General features: G+C 47.9%; 1 protein-coding gene across 2 annotated transcripts in view; it reads right to left on the reverse strand.

The window, feature by feature from the left end:
• Positions 1–10,993: 10,993 nt before the first annotated feature.
• Positions 10,994–11,751, reverse strand: part of LOC109316660 — a 9,257-nt gene continuing 8,499 nt past the window's right edge. The window contains exon 2 of one of the 2 annotated variants that reach the window (XM_019544899.1): positions 10,994–11,410. In XM_019544899.1, coding sequence (XP_019400444.1) covers positions 11,009–11,410 — 402 coding nt within the window. In that variant the 3' untranslated portion in view covers positions 10,994–11,008. The remainder of the gene's footprint in view (positions 11,411–11,751) is intronic. The other variant, XR_002102892.1, reaches the window with a different exon arrangement.

An 11,751-nucleotide genomic window follows, 5' to 3' on the forward strand; every position in this document is an offset into this window, starting at 1 on the left:
TTGTTTAAGATTGACAAATTTGCTCCTGGTCAGCCCCAACACCAGGGGGCTACAGAGAACGGGTAACTCCCCCAGTCCTGGCACGGCACTGCTCAGCTCCCAGCTCCCGCCAGGAGCCAAGAAGCACCAGGACTGGATAGCTCTCTGTCCCACCCCTGCCCCAGTGCTACCCAGCTCCCCACAGGAGCAGAAGCTGAGCACCCCCAGGAATGAGGAGCCCTCTGCTTCCCTGCCCAGCTGGGAGCTAGCCAGGAGCTGTCCCACTTCTGGGGCAACTCCCAGGCAGCCCCAGCTGGGCAGGGCAATCCTCAAGCAGCCAGGGGCTAGTTGGGAGCTGCCCCAGAAGCAGGACAGCTCCTGGCCGGCCCCTGGCTGTGGGAAGAAACCACAATGGGCAGAAGGCTCGTCCCCATGTGCATGGAGCCGGGAGAGCTCTGCAGTGGCAGCTGTTTCCTGGCCCCCTGAACATCAGGACCCCTCCAGAGGTGCACAGGGCCAGGAGACAGCTACTGCTGCAGCCAGCAGAGCTCTCCTCACCCTGTGTGCATTGCCCCGCCCCCACCCCTTATAGCCCCCAGGCTAGCATCCCTGGGCAGCTTGGAGCTCCCTCTGGGTGCTGTGGGGGGGGTGTGGGGGCGAGCAGGGTAGGAGCCACCCTGTACCAGGCTGCTTCTACATGTAGATGTGCTGCCAAGGAAGGCTTACTGCACAATATTTTACTGTGCAGTAAGCCTTTATAGCATTAATATCACTTGTAGACAGACCTAGAGCAATTCAAAGCTTCCTTTGCTGGCAGAACTGGACCAGTGTGTCCCTTCCAACCCTGCCAGGAATTCTGGTTCCTGTCCAGGGGTCCATCTTTCCCAGTGTTTCAAAGCAGGTTCAGCTCATGCCCTGAGGTTAAATCCTCCTCCCACAAATTCTCTGCTCTTTACCAGACAAGGCCTTGTTTGCCTCTCCACTCCAAAACCTCAACTGCAAGGAAACCCGCAACTCACACCAAGAGCTGTTTAGATGAATTTGATCACAGACCCTGTTATTAACATGATTACTTATACAGCACATCAAAAATGCAAAGTCTGATATTATTACATTTCCGTCTCCCCTCCCCCTGCTTGCAGATAGAATAATGGGAACTTGAAACGGAAAAATCTATTAGGATCATCAAGTCACTTCCCTCCGCCCTGGTCACCCAGAGGGCACACTCCAGTGCTTTATACAGCTCAGCAGTAAATGTCCCAAACCATGAAGCTTCCAGCTGTCCCACTTTTTTCCACCCTAAATAATCCTTCTCCCCACTTGTTTACACTATTAAAATGTCTCTGGAACCATTGTATTTCTATTCCTTCAATCACGGTTTAACCAAGCTCTGTAACATTTATCTCCTCTCATAAATCACTCCCCCTGGCCCTTCTCTGAACTGCGTCCAGTAGTGTCTCCTTGGCTCGGCAGTTCCCAGTACTCAGTGCCAGCATGACTGGGTCAGTGTTGGTGGTATCCCATGAGAAAAAGTTGATTACTCCCTGCCCAATGAAGTAACGGCTCCACAAAGAACTAGAAGAATCTTTGTGGGGAGACTCCATCTCTTTTCTGCCCCTGTCAAAGCAGAGGCCAAAGGGGTTCCTGACTGCTTCTGTCCGGCAGGTGAAGCATACTCTTCCAGCGATTATATTGGCTCGTTTTAATGCTGTCCAGGTGGCCTTCTCCAAGCCACCCTGCCTTTGTGTGCTGCCTAATGACCTTGTCAAGGGCTTCCCTGATCCAACTACAACCTTGATCCAAGTTGTGGATGACACTGAAATAGAAGGGATGGCAGACCGGCCAGAGGAACCCAGCTGCCAGTGAGAGGGAGAGGCAAGTCTACAAGCATCAAGGCACAAGTTGGTCCTGACATGCACCCCAAGGAGAAGGCAAATCCAACCATGCAGATGAGCCTGCCATATCCAAGTGTGGTTACTTTAATCTTGTCTCCTCAGTGCTGTCATCAGACTTCTTTTGCATGGTGGGGTTTGCAAGTGCCTGGAAGGAGAGCATGGGAGTGGGGTTGGTGGGTGGGATGGAACCACTGGGAAAACCAGGCTCAAAACATGGTACCTCTAGTTTGATAATCTCTGCCCCAGTATCTCTGTTCACCCAGCCCAAGGTCCCTCTCCTCCACAGAGTCACCATTGTTCTGGCTGCTGCTCCCTCCCCCATGCAGTCAAAGTAGCACAATCTCATCATCATGACAGCTATACACTTACGCTCCCGACTCCACTCCCAGTTAAAAGGCTGTTTCTGACCCAGCTGACACATGAGGGGCTGGGCATCCCACAGTGCTGTGCCTGTGGAGGGTCAGATGTGATCTCCAGGGCTTGGGGCACAAGGCTATGGCTCAGGAAGTGAGGCTGGGATTTCTCCCTTGTGCAATATTAATAAATGCTGCTGGATTTCTCTGCCTGGTTTGTGCTTTTGCCTGTTTGCTGTGTTCCAGGCATACTCACTGCACACAGCAGGGATCTCCCTGGTGGGCTCGCAGGCAACCAAGGAGTGTATATGAAGAAACAGACCTGACATGTGCCACAGAACTATGGGGAGAGGGCAGGTGCGAGCATTTCAGGAGAAAGCCAGAGCATTACTGCAATTCAATAGGGAGGCAGGAGGAAGATAGATGCAAGATGCAAAAAGAGGAGGAGGAGAATGGATACAGGGGAAGGAGAGAGGGATAAATAAATCATTGATGTGGTTTGTGGACAAAGCAACAAAGAAAACAGAGGATGGGGGAGTCTAGCTCAGAGAGCCAGGAACAGTGGAGGGGGGAAGGGGGTGAACTGAGAGGGCAGAAAGGGCAACTGGGAGGAGGAGAAGGGTAGAGAGATTGGAAGGGCACTGCTGAGGCTAGTATTTCTAATTGCTAAGTCCCCAGGGCCACCTTGCACCGTGCCAGCTTTCTTTGATGCTCCAGGCTCGGGGCCAGCCTAATTGGCATTCTAGATCAGCAGAGGGCTCTGAAGCCTTGAAACTTTCCAAAGGCGGTGTCTTTGATCAAAGGGTTGGAGATGAGATCAGTCAGCCTGCTCCTCTAGCAGCAGGGGGGTCTCCTCCTAAAGAGAAAACTTAATGGGGTGGGAGGGGGGCGGGCAGCAGCAGAAGGGAATACACACTTTCTTGCATAGCTGCAGCACCTGCTGGCCAAGGATCCCAGCACTCTGTTGGCTTTGCACAACCAAAATGTTCAGGAAACACTTTGCAGAGTCTCAAAATGCAGCCATTTCTGTCATAGCCAATGCATGAGGGGTCACTGGGGGGCATGTGCCCCCCCACCCCCACCCGGAGATTGGCTGCTGCCAGAACCATCACTGGCTTCTGCAGACAGTCACCACTTGCATCCACCACCCCCTCATCGCTTATGCGGCCGGTGGCATCTGCCGGCAGTCCACACTTGCCACTCACCACCACTGACAGGAGGTGGCTGCAGGCAGTCCCCACTCACTGCCATGGTGCCCCCGCCTCCAGTCACAGGAGTCACCAGTCATTCATGATTTCTAGGGAAAAGAGCATTTGCAAGCACACAAGGACACTACTCACTCAGCCAGGAAATGAGGAACACCAGACCGAAGAGGAAATGACATTTCATTGACAAAAGGTTTTGACCACACTTGGAATCAGGCTAAAATACCTGGGTTAACACCCTTGTTATCCTTGTTCCAGCATGGAAGCAAGCTGGAAAGGCATTCTGGGAAGGGGGCTAGCTGTATATAATCATTCTTTCCTTCATCCAGAGAGTACTCAGGAGAGAAGTGCTTGTGCCTGGGTTGAGGCAAGTTGCAGGTCCCTTCAGTCAGAGAAAAAAGGGCTGGCGGGAGCTTTCAGTTTCTGTAATACAAAGGACCTGGGGAACAGCTGCTGAAAGGGTGAGGTAAGGAATTGGGCCATGGAGAAAAGCCTAGGAGAGAATATTGTTGTTTGAAACTCACGGTTGGGAACCCCAAAGGGGGCAATTGGTTGGGGGAGCTGTATAAGGGTGAAGGGATTTAAACAGCCCTTCCCTCCAAACTGGAAGGAGACTAGGGAAGGATATGCTATGGGGTAATTAGCCATGTTATTCTGAAGTCAGGCAGGAGGCAGGGTAGAGATACACTTTATAGACTAATTAAATCAGAGAAGCACAGGCTCAGGGGTGACTTGTTGGCAGCCTATATGTACATCAGGGGTGTGCATCAGGATCTGGGGGTATGCCTGTTCACCAGAGCACCCCAAGAGAAGACAAGGTCCAATGGTTACAAACTCCTGCAAGACCGTTTTAGGCTGGACATAAGGAAAAACTTCTTTACTGTCTGAATCCCCAAGGCCTGGAATAGACTCCCCACAGAGGTGGTGCAAACACCTACTCTGGACACTTTTAAGAAACATTTGGACATTTATCTTGCTGGGATCCTTTGACCCCAGCTGACTTTCTGTCCTTTGGGCAGTGGGCTGGACCTGATGATCTTACAAGGTCCCTTCCAGCCCTAATGTCTATGAAAGCTATTAAATGTATAAGGTTTTGGCAGGCTAAGCTCACTTCTTCATCTGATAAAGTCAGGAAGAATCTCAGCTACGCTGACACCTCAGCTATGCTGACAGCTAGTGAGCTCCCCTATGTCCAGAAAGGTTGTGGACAAATTGGAGAGAATTCAGTGGAGGGCAATGAAAATGGTTAGACAGCTGAGGCACATGACTTGTGAGGAGAGGCCAAGGAAACTGGGTTTATTTAGTCTGGAGAAGAGAAGACCAAGGCAGGATTTAATAGCAGCCTTCAACTACCCTGATAAAGGGAATGGACTCCGTTCTACCCCATCCCTACCAGAACTAGCATCTAAACACCCCCTCTCTGGAATTTGGCTTCATCTTGGCAACTCAAAGGCAGCACAAGCCTGAACAGAGCAGCAGCTGGAGAGCCAGACCCCCCTCATTTATATCCTGGATGGTTTGAACAGCTGCATCTGCCCCAGCCATCACTGCAGTTTCAGCAGGACCCTAAGGCCCACTGCCTGGCCCAGCTGAGGAGTTATGGCCCTGCTGTGACACCCAGACTTCACCCCACGCCCATCTATTTCCTTCTGCCCTGCCCCTTCCAACTTTTTCCTGACATCTTCTTTGTCCCTCTCTTTCCACATCCCCTTTTTCCTGGTTCACTCTGACACATGATAACTTAAGCTGGAATTATCCCTGAGCCATTTGTTTTGACAGTTTTTCTCTTTTTGACAGCCCTGGGATCTCTTGTCCTCCTGATCACTCCCTAGAACTGACAACAAGACCAGCAACATTTACCACTTGCAAAGTACTTCTTTTCCAAAGGGCTAAAAAGACCTGTGGAAAATAGGGAGGTATCAGCAACCCTGTTTTCTGGATGGGGAAAACAAAGGCATAAAAAGGTCCAGCCAAGTGACTCCATGCAGAGCTTGGAGCACAAGCTGGATTTTCTAGGTCTCAGCCTGAGGTCTGTTTTGCTTTGTCTGTTGTACCCTTCCCACCACAAGAGACTGATGCTTCTCTCCACAAGCAGAACATGGGTGAGACAGTGAGCCCCGGAGAATTCAACTCTTGTTCAATAATCTAAATGCTCACTGCAAACAAATGCAATCTCTAGGTTTTATGAAAGAAAGAATACCTTTGAAATGCGGACAAACCACAAAATAGCACAGTCATTGCTGCAGTCAGCTCCCAAAATCTCCCTAAAGGTATCCTGTACTGCCTTACTCATTGCTAATGGGGTGAATGCTAATGATGACCACAGCAAGGTTTACATTCACTAATTCCCACTGATCAACTAGACATCTTTATACCTCTCACAACACTGGACCACTTCCTGTGACTACTGGGAATCAGAAGTCCTAATTACTCTCTATGTTGTTTCCAAAGCCCCTATTTCCTGCCAACAATCCCTCATCTGTTCACACATGCTGGCAGAGTTTCACTTGGCAGTGTCCACTTGCTCCTTGGATTCATTTGAGAGCCGGTGGGCACTGGCTGGTGCGGTCTGCTCAGTGTCCCTCTTACAGTGCTCACCATTAACTTCTGACCCTCAATCCTGACCCTGTTGTTTGCATTAGTTGTCCCAAGACCTCTGTGGCTGCACGCTCATTAGCCCCCTTTAATAAGAGAGGGGGCTAACAGTTCCTCTGTGGGCCCCTGCCCATGTCTCTATATGCATCAAATAGGCCTGCCTGACAACTGGAATTCATTAATGCACTGTCAATATCAAAAATTTTGGCATGCTTAAGACCAAACATTTGAGGACATGGTAAGCTAATGAAGTTTAAGATCAAAGTAAGTACTAGGAAGAATATTGTGCTGAGTGCAATAATCATCTCCATATTAAAAATAATACAAGCGCGTGTCTGGAATTGAAGCAAAACCTCCAATTTGCTGCAGCTGAACTGCTGCAGAATCCAGGGGCCTGGCTACAGCCTTTAGTGGGCCTATGTGATCCTCTTATTATGGACCACATAGGCCCTGGGATTTGTGAGACTCAAGGGGGAGTCAGAGGAAGGGGGATTTGTTATGGGAGAGATGTGGCCAAAAAGTTCTCTCTGGAGCTGCTGAAGAACAAGCTGCGTTGCACACCAGAACCTTTGACTTGAGAGTCACTGTAACCTGCAGGTAATTTAGGCAGGTGGCCATCTGCTATAATGCTCAGAGGTCCCAAGTGACATCAGCCTTCAGTGTACTAAGCCCTGTTTAATCAGACGGTAAGATTTCCAAAGAGCTTACACGGTAAGCCCCTGCCTCTGCATGTGTTTACAGGAATAGAAAGGTATCATTGGCTTCAGTGAAAAAAAGGAAGTTAGCAACATGCTTAAGAGCTCCCAGGCTCAGAGTCTGAACAGACAAGACAGAAGCTAGAGAAAAGGACATACTGTTACCATTTTTTAACATCTGGTGAACTGCAGACCAGAGTAGATCCCTAAGGGGAGATCCTAGTCAAGTCCACACTGGGAATCTAAGGCAGATCTGAGAATTTAAGCCAACTACGAAACCAGACAAGTTCAGAGTTGGAGCTCAGCATTTACCCTCAGACAGACACCTCCCTTTGCCTTCTTGATAGTAGCCTTTGGCTTCCTCTGGGCCAAATTAAGCATGGCATAAGAAGTCACAGTTTCATCAAAGTCAATAGAATGGCACCAGATTTCACAGGGTCACTTGAATTTTCCTTTTTTTCACTCTAGGACTTTGCTTTCCCAAAGCAGCCAGATGCTCCTTGGAGAACACTAATCTTGGAAATGTTAAGGTGAAGCAACCACTCTCAGTTAAAAAGCCACAGCCCAATATTTTGCCTGCTGCAAGAGCTTGCTTACCTTGTGCTGTGACATGACTGTTTCCTCAGTTTCCCTCACCCTCATGTGGGACAAATGAAAGCCCAAACAAAAAGAGTCCAAACAGAAGGAAAATCCTTGGTCTAGCCTTTTTTCCTGGCTCATAAGCTTCCCCTGAGGGCCTGAAATTCTTTGCTTCCTTCAGGGTAGAGTAACAACACCTCCTTGTCAGCCCTTCAGGGTCATAAAATCATAGAAAATTAGGGTTGGCATGGACCTCAGGAGGCCATCTAGTCCAACCCCCTGCTCACAGCAGGATCAGCCCCAACTAGATCACCCCAGCCAAGGCTTTGTCTAGCCGGGTCTTAAAAATCACCAGGGATGGGGAGTCCACAACTTCTCTGGGTAGCCTGTTCCAGTGTTTTACTACCCTCCCAGTGAGAGTTTTTCCTGCTATCGAACCTAAATTTCCCTTGCTGCAACTTGAGACCGTTGCTCCTTGTTCTGTCATCTGCCACCACTGAGAACAGCTGAGATTTGGCCCAGAGGCTGCATCCAGCTTTTCTCAAGAGAGTACAGGGAGCTGGGTCCTTCTCTCAACTCTGCAAAGTGCTCTGCTCTGTGTGCCTCTCTGGGCTGCTGTAAGGACTAATATCCCCACCTAACAGGGAGAACACTCTGTGCTTTGCTTTCCCTTAGGCCACAGACTGAGGGAAGATTAGAGATGATGTGAAAATCTAGCTTTTCCTGGCGATGAACACCATAGCCTTTCTATTAAGCCATGCTACTGCCTCCTCGGTGGGAAGGAGGACTTCTGTGGTTTGGTCCAAGAGAGCAACCAAGTGGGATTTGGGCTCTTCTTGCTGGAACTGCACCCAAGAAACATCTTGAATCCTCACATCATTTCAAAAGAAGCATCAGGGTCCCAATGGAGACAGCAGGTGGTTGTGGAGCTAGGATAGGAAAGACTACTGATAGCTCTGGTTTCCCTTTGTCACTGGGAATTGTTTAGGATGTGATGGCTCATACGCTGCTCCCAAAATGGCCCTTGCTTATCTTAGAAACATCCCATCAATGCCCCTGTCCTCTCTGTGGAGAAACAGCTTAGCAGACTGGGAGGAAGGTAGCAGCAGCTGGCAGTGGGGAGGGAGCCCTTTCCAGTCCCTCCCAAGTGGAGTTGAGAGGAGGGAAGTGGCCAGTGGACCTATGGTGCCAGCTCCCACTTCTCAAGCTGAGATTTTGTTAGCTAGACTGCCCATTACATTCTGGAAAGAAGGGAGTGAGGAAGGAGTTGCTGGGGAAATTATCCCAAGTGATTAAAATGTGCTGCAGTCTTTCAGAGAGAAGGAAGGAGAACTGATGACCTGCCACAGCTGTCCTTCAACCCTGAGGCTTAGGTGTAAAGTAATGAAGAGCATGCTGGGAATATATGGTCTGCTGCTCTGTGAGTGCTGATAGGGAGAAGATCTGAGACTCAATCTCTCTTTCCATTGACAGAGGGGGAGGGACAAGGGGAAAGAGGGAACTCTAGATCATAAAACTCATCTCTTGTTCCTGACTTCAACAGTGTTGTTCCTATTGTACATTTACTAATGGTTCATCCCACTTGATCTTGGAGCTCCCAAGTTGCAGGGCATCTGCAAGCTCTGGTCAGATTGTTCTAAGGCCTACGATAGCCCAGTACTGGAGAAACTCTTTGCCATGTGTTCAGCCAGCCAAATCACTGCCTGGGATTTCTTTCCTGCTTCTCTCAGGTGTTTTATGATGCTCTTTCCTGAGCTGAGCCTGCCTTACCTCCCGCCTACCTTCTGCTCCCACTAGGTCCCTTTGCATTATTTCTGTATTCTGTATCTTATCCTGTCTTAGTTCCTTCCATAAATGTCATACACAGGGGCAGATCTAGGGGTGCACTCTCCTTTGATTCCTTCTCCACCCAAAGCTTAAAACCAACTTCCTGGCAGTGGCAGTAGCATTTCTATTGTCGTGGAAAAACATGTGTAGACTTTAGGGTCAGGTCAGTAGAAGCTTTTATTCAGAGCTACAGCTGTAGGAAAGGACTCAGAGCAGGGAGATCTCTCTCTTCAAGCAGAATCATCCAGCTTATATACTTTCAAAACAGCTCTTACACAGGCTGTGACTGCATAGTAAATGTTCCCACAGCTATGGTCAAGGATAACAAACAAGCACTCTCTGTTATCTCAAAAACAACAGACACATACTTCTCGGCTATCTCAAGGCTGCAGAGAGGGGATGAAGCAAAACACTTGGGAATACAAAGAACAAACATTTGTTCCTGTTTTTGCTCTAACGTGCAGAGCCAGCAACTTCCCACTTAACTGTCACAGTCATCTTACGACTTGCAGTTAAGCTTGACCAAAGTTTAAGGCATCCATTTTGTTTAATTCCACAGTCCCCCCTTTAAGACTTCTTTAGTCTCACCTTTAGCCTTAAACTTCCATTCTCATGAGTCTCTCTATCTCATCTTGCAGACTTTCATGTTTTCTTTCAATCTGTTCACACTTTTGTAACACCATTATTTTGACTCTGCAGTGTGTTTTCTTATTTTTACTAAAGCTTCGCCTGCTGGCTTTTACACAGCAGAGGATCAGTTGTACCAAGACATAAGACATCACTAGAACTATTAAGACAAATAATATTCCATACAGGCTTTTCTTACCAAGGCCCCCTAAATCTGGGAGCCAGGAGGTCAGCCAAGACCACATACTGCCTTGGTCAGTGTTATGCAGAGTAGCGGCTTCTTTTTCAATAATTTCCACCTGATTTTCGATGGCACTAGAAGCGTCAGGTATATATATATTCGGTTTTTACTAATGCACACACACCTCCCTTGCTAGCTAGTATGTAGTCTAGGGCTAGGCAGTTTTGTAACGTCATTTGTCTCATTTTTTTCATTTCTTTATTTATTTCATGAAACCCAATGGCAGTAGTATTAGCATTTTTTTTTTTAGAGATGCTGCAATCTTTTTTATTTCAGACTTAGCTAAGCCAGCACCGTAGTTGGGGAACATTATACCGCAAAACCTTTGATGCTCTGTGATCTCGTGTGCATTACTAATTCTTCCCTTAGGTAAGTGAGACCTAATAGTGAAGGCAGGATATGCTGCAGAGACATAGCATGTTTCCCGCCAACCACAAGGGAGATTTTTATAGGCCTTATTTCCTCATGCAAAATAGTGAATGGCCAGTGCAGTAAATCCACTGCTATCAATATCATCACAGCATGGACGTGACATCCATTGTGACTAGTACCCTGAGAATCCAACTGAATTGGGAGAGTAGTTGGGTATCCAAGAACAGTTAGAAAGCCAAGCACCATTTACCTTAAATTCCACTTCACACTTACTGATTCCTACTGCAATACTAGATCCATTACAAGTCCAACAAAACTTTCCAGGGGTGGCATACGCTAGTCATACATAGTCAGCTTGGCTGCAGTTTATGTCTTGCCAGGTTTCATTTCCCTGGAAATCTGAATAGTAAGGAGCTGACATTTGGGTTGCATTTAAGGGTACTGGTATTATGGGTATTCCCCCGGTAGAATGGATAGGGACATGACTACATATCCAACAACCAGAGATGTTTAAATCTATCCTACTTTGGTTAATTAAAGACTAAAAACATTTCCATGCATTAGAACACAAGATCTAATACAGAAGGTTAAAAGGAAGATGTTCATGATGCTGTCTTAAGTAATTCTACGTGGTCCATGGTCAAAGATGGTATCTATGTTCTCTGATCTGCAAACTTGGCTGGGCTGAGGTGTTGGGCTCGGGAGAGAGGTTACTAGCACTTGCACTCCAATGCTCCTCACTTGCCTGAGTGAGGTCCTGAGGGTCTTTGTCCTTGGCCTCAGGGAAAGGTCTTAACTTTGGTTGGAATTCAACTACTTCGGGGTCCAACGGAGGTGATACCTTTTTACAGTGCGAGGCATGAGTCCACGTCTGGTGACCTGGGCAACGAACAGCAGTGTTAGTGGTCAGAAGCATCTGGAATGGTCCTTTCCATCTGGGTTGAAGCACGTTTTTCCGCTGATGGACCTTTACGTAGACCCAATCACCTGGTTCGAGGTTGTGAGAGGGAACATCCAGTGGTTGAGGTAAGGCTTCTTGGACCTGTGAATGAACAGACCTGACATACTTCATTAATTCAGTACAGTGTCATCAGTCAGTTGTAGATCTGATTGGTGTAAGGCAACAGGTGGTGTGGCTGGCATCCTCATGGGTCGTGCCATGTGTCACAGGCCAGCTGGGCAATGTGAATATATCAATTTAGTTGCAGACTGACTGAGCACTGCAATTTTATTAGCCACTGGGCTTTTTGGTTCAGGATCGAGAAGGTGATGTTGGAAAGGAAAGAAATGACAAGTTTCACTTACAAAAAAGAATGAATTTTACTTATTACAACAAAATATAGTTTGCGTATATAATAGTTAATAAAAGGTTAAGCTAATAAG

This window comes from Crocodylus porosus, unplaced genomic scaffold (genome assembly GCF_001723895.1).
Source record: "Crocodylus porosus isolate Cpor-Errol unplaced genomic scaffold, CroPor_comp1, whole genome shotgun sequence".
Taxonomy (NCBI): Eukaryota; Metazoa; Chordata; order Crocodylia; family Crocodylidae; genus Crocodylus; species Crocodylus porosus.